The following is a 24,264-nucleotide window of genomic DNA, read 5'->3' on the forward strand; positions in this document are numbered from 1 at the left end:
GTGTGCGTATTTGTGTTTTTTGTAACATACTTCAAGGGGCAAAAATCCGAGACGAATTCACAGCATTACAATATATGTATGTATATGATATACATATCACTGCTTTTAACCGTATATTTGTAAGTGATGTAGTAAAAGCGGCACTGGATTTCAAATTTCTGAACACATAACCACGAATGAACACGCTAAAACCTCGCGAATTCTAATATTGTTGAAAACTTAATACACTTTTTAAAATATTCCCCGAAAGCAGATTCACACTCACTCTTCGTGTTGACACATATTTCCCATGATGCTGGCGCTGCAACAAACAGCAGTTGCTCCAGTCTGCCCGTAAATTCCATATAATCTTCGGAGGAACGCTCGTCGTTCGCTTCCAAACACGTGTTTCAACCGACCGCGACCGCATGCACGTCCTTCGAGTGCCGGATCCTGCGGCAAATAGACACATCAACGCGTAACAGGCGCTGTGTTGTCGACTTTTGCCGACTGCCTGCCTGGCCCAACTTGCTCCGCATATAGCGCACCTCCCATGACTCGCAGAAGGGGAGGAACACGCGCTACGAAGGAGTACATATGTATGTATGGCGCATTTAATTGTTTGACGCCTCATCATCGTCAACAGCATATTAACAGCCCCACTGTCAACAGTTATATATACATATGTGCATGTACTATATATACATACATATGTATGCACTCATGTGTGTGTTGTGCGCACCAGCAGTAAAGTCTGTACTCGGTGGAGGTGGCAAAAGCCCAGTGGACATGTGGCACACCCATGTTGAAGTTGGTAATCGAGATAGGCGCGCTTGCGACTTCTCTAGCTGTGTCGCCATTCCATTATCCACCATTTATGGAAAATGAGATAATGCAAACATCACCAACAACGCAAAAAACCATACAACAACAATACAGACAATATGGAAACGACAGACACCAAGTCAAAATGAAGTCACATGCGATGGTGCCATAAGTATTGCCATACTGCCACAGTGCCACATTTAAATATTATGACTGTACTGTTTGCACCTGCCGCTTGCCGTGTGCCGTTCACTATCGGGCGTATGCTTTTTACCAGGTTGAGCTTTAAGTGAATTAAACAGTTTTGTTGCCGCTTCCCGGTAGCTACATAGGTGACTGAACGCATGTATGTAGCTGGCACAATGGACATTTGAATTGTGGCAAGAAGTTGACATATTTTATGGATAAAGCTCGAAACAAAAATACTAGTAAAAGGTATAACCTCCAAATAAAACTCACAACTCTTTCTTTACACTGTGTAAGCCTCTGCTTCTATGAAGTAGTATGTGTAGACAACAAGTTAATTGAAACGTCCTTGAATAGTTTTAAGCAACAACAATCACAGTTACGATCACCACAACTTAAAAGTGATTTTTCTCTCTCTCTCTTTCCATCACTTCGTCTTTTTCATAAGTCGCCTATTCTAATATCTCGCGAAATTGCTGATTTGTTGTAAACAAGCGCAATTGACGACAGAAAGCTGAAGCAAGCACGCGCTAATACAACAACAAATCACAAAATAGTATGAAATTGTAGTAATACGAACAAACGCACGGACGGACAAACGGACGAACGGACCGTCGTCGCAAATTGTGATGCTCTATTCATTGCCAACAAGCTGCGATCAATAATTTCCAACTAACAAGCAATAATTACGACGATTGTGTCGGTTGCAATTCGATATATGAGCAAAGCTATATCGAAAGATCTGCTATATGTAATATGGTGAACTCTGTCTAATATTTGTAATTTCCACATATCTACATATATGCACACACATACATACATATGGAACTTATGTATCTCAAAGTTAAATTCCTGCATTTTTTTTCTTCTCTGCTTTGATAAAGTGGCAATGAAATTGTAAACAGTTTATTCAAAAAGTGTGGCAGCTCGTTTCTAACGGTTTTCACTCTTCTCTTCTCTTAATTATGTAAGCAATGTGATATATATCGACATAATAAATATGAATTCCAATCAGTTTCAAATACTTACTTCATTTTGTGTAAAATATTTATAAAAATCTGATGAACCGCTACGAGCTACTTTGCTAATATGGAGTTCCACTATTGTATAACGAATTTTCCACTCCCTCCGAGTAGTACGAGTTAATAACTAGGTGTTTGTTGTAGAATTTACTGATGTTGTCAAAGCGTCTTGCGTGCAAATTCGTAAGAATATATATAAATACAAATATTTAAATGCAGTAAGAGGCGTCGATTTTGAAACTACTGGCGTTTCGAATGAGAGTCTTTCCTGTTAAGAGGCGAATATACCATATATTCTTGATTATAACGCAAGGATTCGTTTTCCGTTCGAGTCGTAGCAACTATATTTATGAGATCTGCAAAAGAAGGAACGATTCAATTAAGATATTACAAAAAACTTGTAAATATATACATACACACGTATGTATGCACATCTAAATAAATATGTAAGCAATATACATACATATATATGTATGTATGTAAAATATTGTTTAAAATATGCTGCTCTCACAACTTCACGGGAAATGCCCAAACTGTTTCGAGATCCCTCTTTTGAGGCATTTACCAAAACTCTATGGAATCCGTTACACATACATATGGCTAACAGGCAGTAAGAATTAAGCTCTAAGGCACTACGAAGTACTTATAACAAAAATTGTGTTTATGTAAGTGTGTATTCTACGGAAGGGAGAAGGATATATTCCTACATGAAAACTAAAAATACACAAATCCAAAGGAAAGCCAACAAATACACTCACGTGCGAACCACACATTTTCCTTTGGTCCACATATGTACGTATTTATGTACAGAATATTAACATATAGTAAATCGTACGAAAGTGTGTGTGTGGGAACGAAGGAGGGCCATACATCGATTTCCGCTATTGACTCGAATGAGTCTGTTTGTGGTATCAATAGAGCGGTGGCGAAGGGTAAGACGAAGCAAAGAATTCGCAAACCATGAATGGACGAACGGGTGAATGAATGAAAAAGAGGCGAGCACAGAAGTAGTGTAGGTGAGGTGCGAGGAGAGCTGGTGGAAAGGAGATATGGAAATGGCAGTAGTGCGGTGTGTGTGGGCAGCATGATGGGAAGGAAGCTAGTGACTATTTCTGTAACGCGCAGCCAGTCTGACTCTGGTTGGACGACGACAATGCGACAAAGTGATAGAGCAAAACAAAACCGCGTTGCAATCATGGAGAAAACAACATAATGAAGCCATTGGTTTGAATGTGCGAGTATTTGAATTTATATAATGCAAGTACAACTTTTGTCGGGCATTAACCTGTGAACTTTATGCATTGAGCTTCCAAATGGTTGCGAAGCATCGAAGTAAATGGAAAGCGAATAAATGAATTTCACCAATGTGGCAACTATGTTAACTCAAAAGCGCGTAATAAGACATAAGAAAAGCCTAAGTTCGGTTGCAAGACCCCTACTAGGACCCCTTCTTAAGAAATACAGGGTTTGTCCGAAAAGTAAGAGGACTGATGCGCGTACCGACTGGATTCGGTAGAGGGCGTTCCTAGCTAACGAACAAGCGGCTGGTCAAAGGAATCTTCCACCATGAATTTGTTCCTCTTGGACAAACCGTCAACGCCAAGTTTTAGGTGGAAGTCCTTAAGAGATTCAAAAGAAGGGTCAATCGGGTCCGACAAGACATCACAGCCGATTGGAAGTTGCACCACGACAACGCCTCGGCTCACACCGCCTTTATTGTGAAAGGCTACCTAACTAAGGCCGGCATCCCAACGCTTTTGCCGCTGCCCTACAACCCAAATGTGGGCCCCAGACTTTTTTGTTTCCTTACCTGAAAAGGCCGATGAAAGGCAAGCTTTTTGAGACGACAGAGGCGATCCAAACAGCAAGCACCTCGGCTCTCAATGCTATTCCGGAGCATGCCTTCCGTGACGTCTTCAATGCTTGGTTTTGAAAAATCACCTCTAATTCTAAATTATTAAGAAGGAACTGAATTTCTTCCACTACATCATAAATTCAAGCAACGTACCACAAGTGCATATACATACATAGATACATCGACATGTAGATGTTGCTGCTTAGTGCATCTGAGTTAATATTTAGGTTAGAATTTCAAGAATTTAAATAGAAAACTCTTCTTTAACCGCTTCTACTACGAGGACACAAAAGAATATGTTGCTATGTGTAGGGTTTACATATGTTTGACATAACACAACATAAAGTTTTTCAGGAAACTGCAGTCCGGTGGTGTCCTTCATGCACTAAGGATATGACCTGATTTCCTCAATTCATTTTTTGTAGATTTAAGAATAAAGTCAGCGAATACAGCTGGATTTTTTCATTAACCTATAAGTGAAGAGCCATTACCTAAATGTGAGCTCAGGCATACACGCACAGGAACACCCCCTTACACGCTTATCGACAAGGTTTTAAGAAGTTAAAGGATAAGCAGTAAACTGAGCCACTGAGTCACTGAACGTCACATAAAGAAATGAAAATATGCGAAACAATAAAATGGACAAAAGGTGTGTTGCGACTGCGACAGCAACGAGTCACAAATTGCAACATTCAAAATACAAATGATGGTAATAAACAAATGCACATACCTGCCTGCATACAGGGTGGGCCATTTGTTATAGCATAACTAATTTTACATTTACCAAGCTGTTGCTTTAGCAAGAAGTGGTGTTTCGGTAGCACCAGGTCTTGTTGGAGGACCGGGAAGAGGTCGCTGTCGTCCTCGCCCAAAAAAAGGAAGAATGAGCAAATCCAAAGTGAAAATGATGTCTATTTTTTTTTTTTTTGACATCAAAGGCATCTTCCACCATGAATTTGGTAATCCTGGACAAACCGTCACCTCCAAAGTTTTACGTGGAAATCCTCAAGAGACTCAAACGAAGGGTCAATCGGGTCCGAAAAGACATCGCAGCCGACTGGAAGTTGCACTACAAGAACGCCCCGACTCACACCGCCTTTCTTGGGAACAGTTACCTAACCAAGGACGGCATCCCAACGCTTCCGCAGCCGTCCTGCAGCTGTCTTACAGCCGAGATGTGGCCCCTCGGACTTTTTTGTTTCCTTACCTGAAAAGACCGATGAAAGGCAAGCATTTTGAGAAGAGAGACGGAAACCAAGCAGCCTGCACCTCGGCTCTCAGGACTATTCCGAAGAATGCCTTCCGTGACGCCTTCAATTCTTGGAAATCGCGCTGGCAGCGCTGCATCGACTCAGAAGGACCTTTTTTTGAAAGTTTTTAAAGAATGGTAACGATCGCTTCAATAATTTTTTTTTAATCGACTCAGTCCTATTACTTTCCGGACAAACCCTGTATGCATTGAATTTAACATAAGAGCAATTGGCATTCTGCTTTACGAAGAAACCCTAAAAAACTTACACCAGATCTTATTTCACTGCAGTAAATATAATGCATAACATAGGAAAATTCTGCGAAATGCTGAGCAAGGCGGAATACGGTAGAGCTGTGGAAGTAAGCACACACGTAATTGCTTACCATTCGCCGGCTTCTCCATCGCTTGACACGAACGCATTCAGTAATTCAGAAATTAAGCTCGATTCTTGAACCCCAATCGTTCGGCGCGGTGAGTTCATTGATTAACTTTTTCGACCTCACCTTTGTCTCAACGATAGTTGTTGTTGTTGTTATCAATATTTTTGGTTTTCACATAAACAAAAGCAAAGGCGTCAGTCATCCATTGCGTCACATACGCCGGCAGTGCATTTACATCTCCTCCCCCCTTGGCTGCAGAAACTTTACATGAATGCTTCGCTGTGCTTTCGTTTGTTGGCTTCGTTGACACAAGCCACGTTAGGCGCCGCATTAAAATTGACGATCGTCGTGATTATAGCCATTGCGTTGTCAGCAAAGAGTTGACTGGTCTAACGCTCGTTATATTGACTGTTTGCGTCTCTCTAATTATGCGACAGGTGCCGACACTAACACAAAGGGTACTTACTCATACCTACTCAAAGATATGTAACTTTTCGCATTTGATTGAATTGAGCTGCACATTTATGCTTACATAGCACACATAGGCGTCAGCGTATCAAAGCCAGTCAGAACTGCTTCGATTACATTGAACTGACCTTACAACTGTATTTTACAGATTTGACACTTTGTGACTGATGTCAACAAAAAAGTGGAGAACATGTAACTGATAAAAAGTAAACATTTGAAAATTGTTGGCTTAAATGTTTACCTAAGATAGTGTTCGTATTTCGTAATACCTGGGAATGATATGACCCATTTAAGATAAGACGTGAAGTAGTCATCGCTTTTCACTGAAAATGACTCAACGCATTTCACTTTTCAATGCTTTGTGAGACTGCTGAGGAAAGCGCGAGAGCGTGAGTTAATGTGAGCATGGCGTGACAATACAAATTTGTTAGAGGTTTTCAGGCGCTTTAATATTACAAACGTAGTTGTTCGGATTTTCTGTTTTTTTCTTTTATTTGCAATTAAAGTTGTTTATTTGGGTATGTGGCCCGTGATGGAAATTCTAATTCAAACTATTGCCACATGACATGCACCAATTGCGAGTTCTCGCTATTTTCCATGTTCCTTCGTTCGCTTTTTAAGTGCCCAAGTACATGCTTACATAAGCAGAATGCTCAAATTATTAGACATTGACGCACTTTACTGCTCTTGCAATCAATGCAATTACTTAGCATATACAGGGAACGACTTTGAGACAGGGCCACTCACTAACCCCTCTGACCAACGTGAAATGTCAAGGATATTTGATTTTTTAATCACATTATGCTAAAATATGTATGTATAGTATATGTATACAACAGTAAGTATCAGTTCAGAGTTACTTAGGAAAACAGCTCGAAAGAAGGTGAGTCCATGATATTGCTTGAAAGTAAAAATAGCTAAATTTTGACCGACCACTTTCTACGGTTCAATAATTATAAAATTTGTCTACTACGCTTCAAACACTCCTCAACGATTAATCAGTACATAGATATTTCCTTAAGTCGTCAATTCTACAATATTATCATTTATTTTTATTACTTTTCTACTGATTAGTCAACCCATTTTTCTTTTATGTGCGTCTGCAAGTGCAAGTTTGTTTTATTTTAGTAAACTAAATGTCGAAAGAATTCTACAGTAATTTATTCAGAGGCGATGCACAAGCCAAGCGGAAATAAATTTCCTGCACTGAGCATTTATGCCCATTTTAAAGTGTAAATACAAGCCTACTTAGATGTCCACACACACATACGTTCGATGTATTGACCGTAGAAGCAGATGGGCGTGCAATAAATCATACAAATCGTCATAAAATGACGCATACGAAAAACCGGCTAGGGGCAAATCTGAAGTGGAGCTAAGCCTGCACCGAGCGCAGTGCCGACTGCACTTAATTGACGAACACGATCACAACTGCGTAAGGCAGTGATATAATGGCCGCATAAACTTGCGGCGTGCGTTGCACCGTGCCACTGCAGATAGTCGGGTTGCCGATCTGGCCGTTGGTATGCCAGTCGGTCAGTCGATGGGCTGCGACCTTCATTAGTCGGTCGTAATGACCTCAATATATTTGATTTTTATAAATTCCTATTATTTATGGTTATTTATAAGGCAAAACAAATAATGAACGCAAAATGTCATTTATGTATTGAAATGAACCCAAACATCATAAATAATGAAGGGGGCAGAGCGCCTGAGGCGACGCACAGCCTACAGATTATTTCATCTTACAGCTCTCATCGCGCGGCATAAACTGAGCCCTGGTCATGTCTGTGCTTACACTTCATATTTCTGCTGCAATACGCTTTCAAGGCGCTCTTCTGTATATATAAATGTACGTATGTATGTATGTATTTCCTGCTTTTCAATTTGCTGACATTTATCAATCAATTGCAATTATGACAAAGTTGTGAATAGTCGGACAAGTCCATTCAAATTACATGAATCACATAAAGAAATGTATATGACCTTTACTTTTCGTTAATATATTGTTATTGTTTTTATATTTTCATCCATTCTTGACTTTATTGACTTTGCTTTAAAACTGTGTTTCCTCTGTCATTGAAACGAATCTTTGAATGAGCTTCTTGAAGTGGAGTAGAATCTCTCTAAAAAAATAACCTTCCTAACTAAACAACTGGGGTTCTTCCATAAGAAAAGCCTTTTGAAACCGAACACAAGTACTTAAACTTGGGAGGGTTGTAAGTTTGTAGAATTAGAGTGGTGAGATTAGGCCAATTAACCTGGAAAAAGCGATGCGAATTCGGATCGACAGTATGGTCTTTGAAATTGCCAAAAATGTCTTCATTTCGAAATGTTATAACCACATCATTTACTCACATGATTAGATATATATTTAAAAAACTAGACATCTTCTTCTTCTTCTTAATTGGCGTAGACACCGCTTACGCGATTATAGCCGAGTTAACAACAGCGCGCCAGTCGTTTCTTCTTTTCGCTGCGTGGCGCCAATTGGATATTCCAAGCGAAGCCAGGTCCTTCTCCACTTGGTCCTTCCAACGGAGTGGAGGTCTTCCTCTTCCTCTGCTTCCCCCGGCGGGTACTGCGTCGAATACTTTCAGAGCTGGAGTGTTTTCATCCATCCGGACAACATGACCTTGCCAGCGTAGCCGCTGTCTTTTAATTCGCTGAACTATGTCAATGTCGTCATATATCTCGTACAGCTCATCGTTCCATCGGATGCGATATTCGCCGTGGCCAATGCGCAAAGGACCATAAATCTTTCGCAGAATTTTTCTCTCGAAAACTCGTAACGTCGACTCATCGGTTGCTGTCATCGCCCAAGCCTCTGCACCATATAGCAGGACGGGAATTATGAGCGACTTATAGAGTTTAGCTTTTGTTCGTCGAGAGAGGACTTTACTTTTCAATTGCCTACTCAGTCCGAAGTAGCACCTGTTGGCAAGAGCAATCCTGCGTTGGATTTCCAGGCTGACATTATTAGTGGTGTTAATGCTGGTTCCTAAATAGACGAAATTATCTACAACTTCAAAGTTATGACTGTCAACAGTGACGTGAGAGCCAAGTCGCGAGTGCGACGACTGTTTGTTTGATGACAGGAGATATTTCGTTTTGCCCTCGTTCACTACCAGACCCATTTTCTGTGCTTCCTTGTCCAGCCTAGAGAAAGCAGAACTAACGGCGCGGGTGTTGAGGCCGATGATATCAATATCGTCGGCATATGCCAACAGCTGTACACTCTTATAGAAGATGGTACCTTCTCTGTTTAGTTCTGCAGCTCGAACTATTTTCTCCAGGAGCAGGTTGAAGAAGTCGCACGATAGGGAGTCGCCTTGTCTGAAACCTCGTTTGGTATCGAACGGCTCGGAGAGGTCCTTCCCGATCCTGACGGAGCTTTTCGTGTTGTTCAACGTCAGTTTATACAGCCGTATTAGTTTTGCGGGGATACCAAATTCAGACATCGCGTCATAAAGGCAGCTCCTTTTCGTGCTGTCGAAAGCAGCTTTGAAATCGACGAAGAGGTGGTGTGTGTCGATTCTCCTTTCACGGGTCTTTTCCAAGATTTGGCGCATGGTGAATATGTGGTCGGTTGTTGATTTTCCAGGTCTGAAGCCACACTGATAAGGTCCAATCAGTTTGTTGACGGTGGGCTTTAATCTTTCACACAATACGCTCGATAGAACCTTATATGCGATGTTGAGGAGGCTAATCCCACGGTAGCTGGCGCAGATTGTGGGGTCTCCTTTTTTATGGATTGGGCATAGCACACTTAAATTCCAATCGTTGGGCATGCTCTCGTCCGACCATATTTTACAAAGAAGCTGATGCAGGCTCCTTATTAGTTCTTCGCCGCCGTGTTTGAATAGCTCGGCCGGTAGTCCGTCGGCCTCTGCCGCTTTGTTGTTCTTGAGGCGGGCAATTGCAATTCGAACTTCTTCATGGTCGGGACTAGACATCTAGGTGTACTAATATAACTCTTTTTTATTTTGTTTTTATTTGAAATTATCAGCATATGCTTACTGTATTTATCAACTGAGAGAGACTCATATGAATATATCCATATTGTACATGATTTTTTTTCCCAGAAGACGATCATGAGGCATGCGTCACACCTGGATTGCGATTTTGTTCTCCACTTCCCACTTTCTTCCAACAAACGTCGCGGTACCTACCCCTTCTGCATGCGGTTCCACAGCAGCAAGTTCAATGGCTTCGGTGCAGTGGATTTACATATAAATGTACGGATTTATATGCAATTTTATAAGTCGTCGGGCTGTAAGCATATATGGTGTGTATTGCTGCTTGCATGCCCGTTGCAAGTCCAAATCGGTATTAAATGTAAAGTCAGTAAGAAAAGGAGCAATAAAATGACTTGTGAAGAATATAATCTAACTGCCACTCACATTGCCGAGAAGTCTCACTTCGAGAGTATAAGAGTTGATGTCACTGCCGCTGTAGACACTGACCACTCCGACTAGTTTTAACCATTTACCGCTGCACTGAACCAAACGTTCGGCACATATGTATTTACTTGTCACTCTCCAGAGATTAGCCCAACAATACTTGTACATATATGCCTAAAAAACATCTTACACAAACCTTAGTAAAACGTTAGCACCCAGTAAAGTAAACCAAGAATTAGCAGATCCGCCCGCTGTCCACTGGCGCACCAAATACGAATTGCATAAATTTTTTCTTTGTTGGATGGATCATGGAAGAAAATGTTGCCCAAGTCAAAATTTCAAGGGCCGCTTTAATCGCAAAAACGAAACTAGAGCAAACCAAAATTATACTATATTTGTAATCGTAAACAAATGTTCAGCATGAAAAAGTAGGTAGACGATAGCCATGTTTAGTCAGCAGTCAGCAATGCGTAATCAACCGGAAATTTCGTTGGCACCAGAAATATTTACATACGTTCTAGAGTAGGCACATTTTGACATACAAAGCAAGCAGCACCAACAGAGGTTGTGAAACTGGTAATTACGCTAAATAGAATCCAAAATTGAGTTTCAGAGCGACAAGCTCGCTTTAAATCCTCTTGTGAAACTACATGCTTTCTTATGCGGTTTATAATTTGAAGGCGAAAAAGACGAGGAGCACTAACTTTAGGTAGATATTTAAAATCTAAGTATTCCGATTTTTGAAGGTGTTTTTGAGAAATTTGTATTTTTCACTTCCGAATAGGGAACATTTCGTATATACTGTTTCGCTGAAATCGGCGCCCACCACTTGTTTTGAAAAACTAAAATGCAAAGGTTGATGTCTCTATTTTTATTTTTTTATAATTAACTTATACACAGAACAAAACAGTAAAATCATCATTGGATCTCAAGTATAAATACGAAAGAGGAAGACATTGCTCGATCTATGTACCTAATTTAAGCAGTAAACATTTAAGTAAGTCACCCAGACGTAAAGCAAACCTTCCCGCAATGGAATTAAGCTATACTTTGTCAGACTTTCATAAAAAATTATACATACATACAAGTATATACAAAAATATGCACCAGCACACCGCATTACCCAAATTGCATACAAGTTGGTTCTCTTAAGAGTTAGTTTTTTTTGTTTCGCACTTTGTTGCCATTCAACATAACAAGACGAAATTCGTTTAATTGCGGTGTAATCTAATAAAAGTTTATTAGACTCAACAATTTAATATATTGTGTTGTGTTGCTTTTCTGTGCACTGAGGCGTGTCGGCTTGAAAATTTTCAGTCCGTGAAAAAGAAAATCGTAGTTAGACCATCTGTGGAAACCACAACCAAAAAGAGGATAAAGAGTGAGTCGGAGAGCTTTTAAATTCATAATTTTTGCACATTGGCGTATGTGCGAACATTGGCACACGTCTTAAGATATTTTTTCAGTCATGTAATGCAATTTATTTTATACAAAGTTCCCGAAAAAACCTTTGTACAAATATAGAACATTATAATTTTAGACGCATTAAATCATTCTTACATAAACACTCTACTGTAAGCCAATGATATAAAAAACTGTATTCTTTGGGATTTTTGTGTTGATTTGAGATTTTTTAAGCGTCTGTAGCCTATGATCACTGGCTTTCGTGCAGCCTCACCGTGCCACCATATGGTTAGAATGTTGACCGTGACAGAGCGATTGTGGCAACACCATATGCCAAACTGGTCGCCGGCATTTTAAACTAAGCGTACGTTTGTTTGTTGGTTCACTTGCAGTTTTATGTTTCATTGCCTGTGTTATGTTACCTTCTTACTGCATTTCCCATTTTTGCAGATTCCACACTTTTTCACTGCAGTCATTGAAACTAGCCAGCTTACCTTACCCACACATAACTAATTCTCGCCACAAGCTATGTAAGTTGGATATTTGCTTTTGTTATCTTCTTGCTTATGCTGTTCATTGCTCATTTTCCCTTCATAAAGAAGTCGTTTCATCAAGACTACAAGACGATTGCCTAGTTGTATCGCCCCAAAATTTAAATTTTTGCTTATCTTTGCATTTTTTCATATATTTTCTAAAATTTTATATAATTTATATTCAACTTCATTTATTCCATTGTGTCTGTGTATTCAAGAACCCAAGTGACAGTATAAGAATTCGCATACAAATCAATCAGGTAAACCATATTGGATAAAGCCGTTTTAATTTACTAATTTTCAATTCATTTTCTTAAAGAATTAACCAATATTTGTCGCGATATTAGCAACGCCAAAGAAGTATTAAAACTCGAAAGAATTCCAGTTCGTGGTCATAATTGTAAAAGCAACCTAATCGCTATTCAACACAAGCACCCATGAGGCAAGCGAGCCAACTAAATGGCGACTAATTACGTCTGCTAAAAGGGTTTACGGCGAAAAATTCAAATTGAAATCAAAGGTACGCCGGTAGTGGCTCTCCGTTAATATGCAGATCCACCTCGTGCTTTTTTGAGTGATCGGCATTGCGTCGATTCTTCGATCAGATCAAAAAAATAAGAGTGCAAATAAGCCTCATTGGTTTTTATTACGAATAAGAGTACGCATAAGGCAGTGGAACGATAAGCAGACGGGAGTCAATGTCAGTGGAAGTGATACGAAAGACAATAAGTCAACAAATGCGTTGGTTTACCAAACAAAACACGTCTCATACATCCGCGTGAGCGAGCGCGTGCTTTGGTGTCGGCCGACAAACCGCAGCTTAAGCTTAAAAAGAAGATTGCAGTAGAAAATTCAAGAGGAGAGAGCAGGGTGGCATATTGAAAGGTTAACGTTGAACAAAAGAAGTGCAGTGAGTCATATTCCTACATTGTAAAATGTACTATAATTCATTTTTTTACAAAAGGGCACGGATTTTTATCGACAAGGACTCTACTCGATTATTAACTTTTAATAATAAAATGAAATTTTAATTCAACATCCTGTTTATTTTCACTTATGATTGTGCGCAATAGTGTTTGAGAAAATTTAGAAGATTTTTGGCATGCCATGCCATGCCCAATAAATTGTTGAGCAACAAGACCGATAAATGTGTTAATCCGCCGTCCAAGCAATGGCAACTGATCACCTAAGCTGACATAAAAGTATCTACATAAGTATATTTTTGGTGTGCATTTAAACATTATTATATTAATTATTAGACAATAATAAACACCAAAAGGTTGGAACGTAAAAAGACAAATTTGGAAATTCTAAATTTATTGTAGTTATTACACTTATCTTATCTGTGCTTTTAGCTTCCCCATAGAAAACAAAACAAGGGGTCGTCAATGTAAATAAAATACATTTTGTTTTTTTTCTATGCTTACTTCACAACACACGGTTGAGTCACAAAAAATTTGTTGGTTGTATTTTTCAATATCGCTTTTAGGTATTCCGCTGAATGGCTCATTGATTAAATTCGTCGAAATAAAAAAGAGATACCTACTTGGAAAAATCATAAGAAACTATGATATTTTGCTAAATTTGTTATTCAATGCAACAACAAAATGTTGAATACAAAAATTTATTCAAAAAAAAACTATGAGCCGAATATTATTTATTTATTATTTATATTATTTTAACCGAAGCAAGGCAGTTGATTTGTTAGCAACATAATATACATAGTAATGTATAAAGCGCATGGTTTGAGGCCTTATCACGTGAGCCCTTAAAGACGTAAATTTCACATTCGACAACTGCAACATGCAATCAGGCAGAATATCAGCTGCTTGCATGGTGGAACTAGAAATTGATGAGTCAGACGTTTAACTCCTCAGATCGCGCAATATACCTCAAAATTTTGCAACTTCACAATGCTTTGTGGCAGACATGGCAAGCGTTGTGTATACCGAAAGCTTTACTCGTGCGCTTACGGATGCCTTAAATATTACGGTTACTTGAGTAAAAAACTGGTTTACCAATATAGCAAAAACGAATATTATTGCTATTCAAACCAGTCCGTCGCATCGTTTTATAACTGTTGTATTGCAATTTTGAAGGGCAAGTCGAAAGTGTAATGTCCAATTTTTTATGCTGAATTTTTTTATTTAATATTCAGATAAATTATTGCTTATATTGTAGAAATTTTGTACCAAAAAAAACTTCATTACGAAAAATACTTTATTCTTAACGACTTCACCATAGACGCTATTTTGTTAGAAAAATGGTTTTACTACAGAAAAATATATATTTTTTTAGTTCAGTTACAAAATAAACTATTAGAAATAAACGATGTAGTACATTTGAAAGTACTTATGTACATACATACATAAGGTGAGATCACACTAAAATTAAAAAAATAAAATAAAATGAATGGTCCAGATGAATCGTAGGTATTACGATTAATATTTTGTAATAATGTATGTATATATAATATATAAGAATTTTATTAAAAGAAATTACTCGTTAATCATGAATTTCATGAAAATTATTGTTTCTTATTTGTACCAAAAGCAAACCAACTAAAAACTAAAAGAGCAACAAAAACAGAGAGGTGAACACATGAGAAAAAGGGCGTGTAAGGAAGAGCTAAATAAAAGAGGAGGCGAAAAGGTCCTTAAAAATATCACATAGATATATTTGTACATACATATGTATGTTAATACATACATATGCGTACTTTCTATTTGCAACCAGAGAGACTGAGACACATGCGCGGTGCGGCGTCAGCTCTGATAATAAATATACATTCATATATTCGTCACGCAAACCAGGTAATGGACACACACATTTATCTGTTTTTGATTCTTTGCGAAACGGAATTTTCGCTCTAAACATGAAAAAAATGATTTTAATTAAAAGTTTGAACCGAAAGAAGTAGGTGGAAATAAATTTTTGTATGGAGGTATCCAAATAAATTAATTTGATTTTAAATATTACAATAATAATTATGTAATATAACTTGTGTACAGTGTAACAATAATATGGATTTTAGGTACTAATAAGTGTTCATTAAATGTTTTTGTATATTTATGAACTTACCATATCATTTTCTTTAATCCTTTATAATCAAATGTATAGGGGTAGCTTATATTTTTGATAATATAAGCAGATCTAATGACTTCTTCTAAAATTCCTCACTTCAAACTTGGTATTTGAACTGAACGGAAGGGAGCTAAAAAGAACCCTTGCATTATGTTTACACCAAACACCACACAAATAATTTATTTACCTTTTCAACACAATATTTTCATTTGAAACACCTTTGTGTAAATTTCAATTTTCACAATTTTTTCATATCTCGTATTTGTATTTTAGCACTTCTTATTTTGTATTTCAAAGTTTGCCGTTGTTTTTATAGACTTATTTCCATCTTTTGTTCTCTTAGAATTCTTTAGTTATATGCCTTTTTGAAGTTGACTATGCGCACCCATCACCGTCATCCACTGTGCCACTGCTGCTGATTTGCGCTAATGCAACCAAAAAAAATTGAAAAATTGGAATGAAGAAAACCCAACCCGATTGCACCAACTGCTTATTCGGCTCGCAAATAACACACCCTATCCTTCCCTTAATACATTTTAACAAATTTGCACATTTCACCGCTTGTAACAGAATACTGCTGGCATATTCATCACAGCTCGCCGAAATATTTAACTTTAACTTAAAATGCACAACCAGCAAAGGGAAGTACTTATTAGAAGTTTTATACACAGAAAAGGGCGAATTTTCTCTTCGCCGCAACCTGTGTAAATGTGCGCTCTCTTCCTTCACCCACACCCTCAACACACATTATAAAATAAATGTTCCTATTCCTTTCGTTCCCTTTAACACTTCTCACTGTTCTCCCCGATAACTTTATTGCTATTTTTTATTCCTGCTGGCAGGAAATTTGCGCTATAGATATATAGATAGATACTGTTTTTCTATAAAACAGTGTCTAACAGAAGTCCATCTATTACCACAATTAAAAAATATATTTACAAAAATGTAACATTGTAAATAATGCAGTTGAGATTTTTTTATTGGTTTAAGGAAGTGCTGAAGCCATGGTGTCACTTTATCTCCTTGTTTCTTCCTGGTACTGTGGTTTGTGCTGCCAACGCCGCTTTGTTTGGACTAGTTAATTCGTATGGGTACACATTTACATATATATGCACAACGTTTTCAATGTGTTTGTGTCTGCTTTAGCACTGCACCGCCTATTTCCCCAATTCTTCTTCGAATGAAAGGAAAATATTTTGACTGGCTAAACAGACACACTCATTATCACTTGTATTTTGCAATCACTTAACAATTTTTCCGTTTTCTTTTATATATTTTTTATTTAAAATAATGCAAAAATCTTAACCGAAACCAAATTTCCTTCCGTCACTCACTAATACAAACCGCTCCACCGCTGTCAACCACAATATATCCAGAAGCAATTGATGCAATTAGGGTTGTAAAAATCATCATTTTCTGTACCCACACAGGGTTTCACAAATAAGTACTAACTCACTACATGGTTGCATTAACAAACACTTCTTTGTTTTTAACAAATATTTTATTCTTCTTTCACATAAAAGTAATATATGAAAACTTGGCAAACATTCGAAATGATAAGAGCCTATTTTACTAGAACTCGATGTACTTACTTTGCCCCTAGTGGCAACCATAAAGAGGCCCTGACCTAAGGTGAGTGTGACATGTCACACACTTGCTCAATCAGATTGCGCAAACCGTGTATGAGGTACCAACTCCGTTGTACATTTGTACATTATTCTCCATTTCTTATAAAGCGAAATAGTTCTTCACTTTTCATTAACGAAACAATATGACATAAATGCATGAATAAAAATGTATTACTATAAAGTAAAAATTTTGCATTTTTACTTTTATTTATTTACAAAAAATAATATTTCTATGATTTTGTTATCATATGTTGCCTTTTTGGTAATTGTTAAACCTCTAGCATACTGCTCATGACTTTAGCAACAGTAATTATTAAAATTTCTCACAGTTTGAATTATATTAGTTAGTCGCAATCTCTACACAACGGCCTTTTCTATTTTTATATATGAATGTATACTAATAAATGTCTCCATTTCTATGATTATAGATTTTTAAATTAGGTTGCACAAATAATACTAAAGTTCTTGTTGCATATGTATGTGTATATATACGAATCTACGACAAAACTATAAAGTAAAAGGCATCCAGTAGCTTGTAAGCTACTTCTCAGTACATCCGGGCGGCTTGATTCTTGACTGAAAGTCCTTAAATACTGCAGGATATACATATATGCACTTTCTGGGGGGAAATATGAGAGGCCAATGTTTAAAACATTTCAAAGCCTTTAAAAGTCTTCATTACGATAAGTCTCGATAAATTGTTTTGCAAGTTTGGGTAGTTCAGGTGCGCGGCAAAGAAACTTATGTCCGTACCCTGAAACACCATTGAAACGATGGAATTCAACAGGCCCCCAAGTTTTTGCACGCGTATCCAACGCTGTTCGATAAAGCTTGTAGCCAAGTTCGAATGGAACAACATAATCATCTTCCGCATGGAGTATCATTACTGGCTGCCGAAATTCGCTGATATGCTTGTCCGATTCAAAACGCAACTTGTTCGAGTACATAGGGCGCGCAATTGTCAAATCAAACCAAGGCAGATCTTTAAAGGGCTGTAAAAAATATATAACAGTTTTAAAGCTAATCAACATACATATATTTACTATCTAACCCTAGCGAATGGATGCAATCTTATTTCATCACGGATGTTCGTAAAAGGTGCCTCCAATATCACTCCCCGTGGTAGATCCATTTTGAATTTCAAACTTAACTGTGAACACAAATGACATGCCACGCCAGTGCCCAGAGAATGGCCCCATATGAATATAGGATTTGTTGTTACATTTCTAATATATTCATATACTGTTAAGGCATCTCGTACAATTCCTTCTTCGGTGGGTGAAACGGGATCGGAATCTCCATAACCTCGATAATCCAAAGACAATACATGGCAGTCAAGTTTGCGCAGAAGTTGGTACATCTCGACACGGTGCCCCGAGCCACGAGAAGCGGTGTTGCCATGAAGATATAGAACAATGGTGCCCGGAAGTTTCAGCATGCGCTCGTAAAAGAGCGCTTCATTCTCAGCGGTTACATCGGAAAATTCTGATTTCAGAATAGGCGTTAGCTTTTCCAAACTTTCGTCATGCTCAAATGTTGTATTCTTCAATTCATCGTGCTCTTGCTGTACGATAATAGTATTTTGTAAAAATTTCTGTACATAACTCTTAATAATACTCGTAATCAGTATACCGTATCAATTTTCAGTTCTTTAGCAAAACGTTTAGCTAAGTGTAATGGCAGCACATGCCAGACACCAATGCGCACGCCATCATGACGTTCCTCAGCATCCGGATCGAGCACACTAAGATTAAGAGATCTCGTACCAAAAAGTCCCACACTGGCTGGATTCGAAAGGTCAAGGTCCTTGGGGTAAGTAACTACAAAGGAATTTAAAATTTTCCGTTTAAAAAAATTATTTGAAAAATAAGATTTATAGATTGCTATTCATTAAAAAGGCAAAATTGTGTAACATTAAATAATTGTGATTTTGAATTTAAAGAATTTTAAAGTGAAAATATTGAAATACTTACTAAACGTAAGAAAGAGAATCCCTCTTTGTAATGTTATAGAATAACGAAATATTAATGGGAATCCAACGAATATTATCAGGAATACGAACATACATAATTGTACCACAGTAAGTGAGATTCTGTAGAATAAAAAGGAGAGTTTAGAGTAAAATTAAAATCGCAACTTATAGAATGGCAAACACCTCAATGTTACACATTAGAAGTACTTACTGATGCGTGTATCAGAATAACAAATAATGTAAGAATGATTAACAAATAATTTATTCGCTAACTGTAGAATGAATAAAAGGATAGCATTTAATCGTAGACTGAATGGTGCACGACAAGTACATAGATCAAGATTGTAATGGGATGTTTCGTACAAAAGAGAATTAGAAAGTTATAAGTATGTGTCAAGTAAAATGTGAGATATTCAGTAGAGGCACGAGGAATATACACGTTTTTACTAATGTCGATTGCCTGAATTAGTACATAGCCGTGCGAATACTGTACATGCATACACATTTTACAAAGCGATGTGGAAAAAGTAAGGAATAATAATAGCACATTTCATAGGTTAACTTTGGCAATTAATAAAATAGATATAAAGACGCCTAGCACGCGCCAAATAAATTAGTAAGATAAGTTTTATCTGGCGGTTTTTTTATGTAAAAAGCATGAGAACAAAACATATAAAATATTACTTGTAACGGAAAACATTACAGTTAGCAATTAAAAATCAAAATATATATGTATGTATCTAAATGTATAAAGAAGTAGCGTACTTACATCCCAGTCAGCCAAATTAACATTAATGCTCCCGGAATGACTGAAGCACGGAATATGACGTTTAAGAATTTATATGATTCGTACATTGTATAAAAGTTTGCATATATTTGTAAATTGTAAAATGAAGTTGCAGGAGGATTATCAGTCAATGGTTGAAAATCTTTATTCAATGACATCAAATTTCATAGATTTGGTGAACGTTTCAATGCAAACCCAATATTTAACTTGAGGAAGAATGATATTAACAGCCAAATTTAGAAATGACTGCTATACCACACAAAATAAAAAAGCTTTAAATAAAGGACTTTGGGAATCACAACGACAATTCTTTTCAAATTTTTCGACTATTTGGATTAAATATGTGAATGTACTTTTTATATATGTATGTACGTCAAACTGTAAGCGAGTGATTATTTGATTGAAGAAATGGGAGTACGGTTATTTCTTTTCGATTCTTTCGTTATTCAAAAAGTTAATGAGCATTTGTCTTGTAAGTGCAGACAATCGTACTGCGCCTGTCAGCAATTTTTACTATGCGGATGAATTCAACATGGAAAAGAGAAAAAAGATAATTGTTTTATTAGCAATCTCTATGACATTGGAGAGACAAAAAAAATTGGAATTAATTACAACTAATAAATATGACAATTTATATAGGTTTTAGCACGTAATGATATTAGAACAATAAGCGGGAACAAAAATCAAATATGTAAATAGATTTCAACTTGTAAATTGGGAATGTTGTTATTAAATACATTAATTAACAGAACCCAAAGCAAACACACATCATGATGTAATTGAAAAACTGTCATAAGTATTAAATTTGAACTAGCGGCATAAATTATTTGTAACTAGTCGGGAAAAATTTAATTAATTCTTGTTATAGCCGTGGATAGAAGAGCAAACAATTAAGAGACCTATTGATTACAGCAACTTTGTTACATATCTTATATTTTCTTTACTTTTGTATTTAGCCTACAGTTCTATCTGGTATCTTATGTTTAATATTACCTCCATTGAATTAAACGAAATTACTTATAATATACCTGCGCTGCAGCATTTTTCATTCACTGCGCATTATGGCTACGCAAATCGAAATTAGAAAAATAAATAGTTATAAGGATTACATGTATGTAATGATTTGTTTTACCATACAAATTATTGTACGGTCACGCTTAGGAACACAATGTCTTGAATATTATTATTACTATTTTACAAAGTTACAAATAAATTTTTGACAATGAAATAATTAATACCAACACAAAAGGTATTTAAATGGATTTGGGCTTTAAATTTATATCAGAGGAAGGATTATATGATCTGCACTGACATATGAATAAGCTATAATAATTATGTTTTTTATTAATTCGCTTGTGTGAAATGCTGTAGCACACATATAATAATGTAACAGTCACCTTTTAGGGAACTTCCGTCGACGCGTTAAAAACATAACTAGAAATAGAAAATTATGAAATTTATGAGTTAAATATTATTGAATTATTTGGTATAAGTTTACAACTAGAAAACAATAAAGTACGTTAGAGTGCTTTTATTTTAAATACTGTTTCGAATTTCCTTTATATACAAGTGTCTACGTACATACATACAACAATGTATGTAGGCATATAATACTCATTCAAATAGATTCCAACTAGATATCACTATTTTTGATTTCTAATCAGTAAGCATGTAGCTTTAGGATTGCTATTCGTACTAGCATTTGTAGAAAACTTTACTTTTAAATATTTTCTTAGACATTTTCTGTAAAAGAAAATTTTTTGAATCGAACTAGCTATAGAGAATGTTGTTCGACTTGCCTCCAGCAATGGATCACTAACTAACGTAGTTCACTACAAATGACTCAGTGGGCTTATCACAACTTGTCAAAATATCAGCATAGTAGATGATACAGTCACTGAAAATTTGGCAACTCATAGTCGCAAAACATAAATAGATAACTAGATATGTATATACTAGTATTATGTAAACAACATAACACAACAATCGCACTACAAATCATTTTACAATGAAAGTGAAATGATATTTTTACTGTACACTGAAACCACAGCAAAAAAACTGTCGGAATGTATATTTATTAATTTGTAAAATGCATATGCACAAATGACGATGCAACTAATGCTTTAATTATGTGCAATTACACAATATATTTGGTTGTGTGATGGTAAGCGCTAAGCGATTGGATTAAAGTTCGTCACAGCGTATTTCGACAATATTTACGTAGAAATAAACCGAGGAGCGGTGTGCTCAGCTCTAAAGACCGCTTCCGACTTGCGAGTAGTTTCGTCATCCAACACAGTTAGCTGACAGACAAAACAAGCTACATGACAATGTGTAGTGAGATTCGAGAGCAACAATAATTATGAATAAAATGTTCTCTTTGTATTCAGTCAGCGCAACTATTATCATTAATGTACTCGGAAAAAAGTACTTAAGTAGATTTTATTTGCTTTTTGTGCTTTCAACAAACACGAGTGTGATGGGAAATTCGAAAGTGAAAAGGAGTTTTTCGCTGATAACAAACGCATAGTTAACTTGCGAATAATATAATAAAATGTAAATGCAATTTATTCAACTTTAGACTATAGGATCCAACATGTTTTATTAAATAATCCTTTTCATACTTCAATAGAAAAAGATCGAAAACAAGGAGTATAGCCAATTTATATAAATATTTGTACTGCTTTTGTTGCATTAAAGAATTGAGTTCAAAAATGATTAATAAACAAAAAATATTATCCAATAAGTTCGATACCGATAACCGTTAAAACAACAACATTGAAATCTTCGCCCGGATATAATATCCGTATAACTAGATACAAACGACAAAAGAACAAAATTAATATTCTAAGAAACAGGGTCAATCCATTTCAAGTGGTTACAGTCAATTATGTACATATACATAAATTTGAAAGAAAGTTTAGTAATAATTTTGTCAGCTGTGGATCCTTAATACCGTACGATTTTGTTTCCTCATAAGAATAAAAATTCTAACAATTATAAAAAGCAGTTTTAAATATGAAATGAAAATATTACCCATTTAAAAATAATGCTGATAAATATTTTGAGCTCCTGCAAATGGCTTGAATCCGATTGATTTAATAGTTTTACAGCGATTTTTTCAATACCATTAATCTAAAAATAAAAAAGAAATATTACAGGTATTTACTGTATATTAAACTATAGCCTTATAAATAAATGGTCAATCAAAGGGAGCTGGTTAGAAGGTAATGGTCAATCTACTATATGCGGCAGCAGAATCTGCAATTTATAGCAAGCGGCGGCAGAAACTAGCAATTTATTGAAAGTGAACTTATACAAAAGTTGAGAAAAAATAATAATTGTATTAAAAACCAGCACGTGAAAAGTATATGCACATTTGTGGCTAATAATGCTAAATGATCACATATGAATTCACAAAATTTCACATGGGAACAATTACCTATCGATTTTTATTTCTTGACTCTCTTGTTGTGGAACACATTTACATGTTTACTTACTTTTTCAACAATATTTGTTTTTACATTTTCTATCAATTTTTTTATATAATTTAGTATATCACTTAGAATTTTTCAATTAGTGACATGCAAATAGCAATTTAAACAATTCTTGCAGAAATTTGGTCTTAAACGTTACCAAAAAAATTATCCCATTTGTTTCATCAGCTGTCAAATATAAGGGTTGCCTTGTTTTACTGGCGATGTTCATAGCCTAACTTTTATGCACAATAATAGGGCTACGCTAAGAACAAGTGATTTGCACAAACTTTATCGACTTGCACAAACTATCGCAAAAGTTGCTGGAACTGAAACCGTGGATATATAAATTTCGCTCAAACCTTCCGTTATTATTCTACAGATGATATATTAGGGATAATATGGAAATTTTTATTAATTTTCATTTCTTTTTGGAGCGAAACTGTTTCCTAGGAACTTCAAAGAGCCATTCCTCCAAAACTTTGGCGACTAGTCGCAATCGACTAACTTCAGGCAGACACTTAATGCCATTCATTACGTAGCTATCAATGCCTTCATCGACTCCTTCTTAGCTAATAGCGTCTTTGGAGTCAAATCCTCGCTCATAGCTGACTCATCATCTGTATTCTGATGTAGCCATTTATCGAGAGTGTGGGAGTTCTACTTGTCTGACTTGTACATTGGTATGCTGGACTTGACAATTTGTTGCATGCCAATTGTGGTATTGTAGGAACTACAAATATACATACATTTATTTATTTAATTTGAGTTCCTTCTACAAAGCAGCAACAACAACAAAAACCCCGAAAGTGGTTAAAACAGACTATTGTCAATCTCAATCACTTATTTAATGCCACATGCATGAATTAGAGCTTTTGTTGCAAGTTCGAAGCGATTCGCGCTTTTTTCGAGCCTGATTGGTGTATTTTTATGTAGTTGTCGGCAGTGTTTACATTGCAAACTAAAATCTGTTTGATGTGCAATAACTCAAAAATCGAAACGAGGTCAAG

The 24,264-nt window shown here is 36.4% G+C and overlaps 1 protein-coding gene across 11 annotated transcripts; it reads right to left on the reverse strand.

The window, feature by feature from the left end:
* Positions 1-17,180: 17,180 nt before the first annotated feature.
* On the reverse strand, positions 17,181-23,427 carry LOC126757125 (lysophosphatidylserine lipase ABHD12). Of its 11 annotated transcripts, none has more exons than XM_050470752.1 (8): positions 23,279-23,427; positions 22,815-22,913; positions 21,176-21,212; positions 19,761-20,291; positions 18,993-19,111; positions 18,652-18,839; positions 18,071-18,583; positions 17,181-18,011 (listed from the first exon to the last, which is right to left on the reverse strand). In XM_050470752.1, the coding sequence occupies exons 4-8, from the start codon at positions 19,934-19,936 to the stop codon at positions 17,685-17,687; spliced, it is 1,323 nt and encodes a 440-aa protein (XP_050326709.1). In that variant the 5' UTR covers positions 19,937-20,291; positions 21,176-21,212; positions 22,815-22,913; positions 23,279-23,427; the 3' UTR covers positions 17,181-17,684. The 11 variants fall into 11 exon arrangements, with proteins under 11 accessions (XP_050326709.1, XP_050326710.1, XP_050326713.1 ...); XM_050470753.1 differs by having other exon boundaries at positions 23,221-23,427; XM_050470756.1 differs by lacking the exon at positions 22,815-22,913.
* Between the last annotated feature and the right edge of the window lie 837 nt (positions 23,428-24,264).

Source organism: Bactrocera neohumeralis, chromosome 4 (assembly GCF_024586455.1).
Source record: "Bactrocera neohumeralis isolate Rockhampton chromosome 4, APGP_CSIRO_Bneo_wtdbg2-racon-allhic-juicebox.fasta_v2, whole genome shotgun sequence".
In the NCBI taxonomy this organism is placed as follows: domain Eukaryota; kingdom Metazoa; phylum Arthropoda; class Insecta; order Diptera; family Tephritidae; genus Bactrocera; species Bactrocera neohumeralis.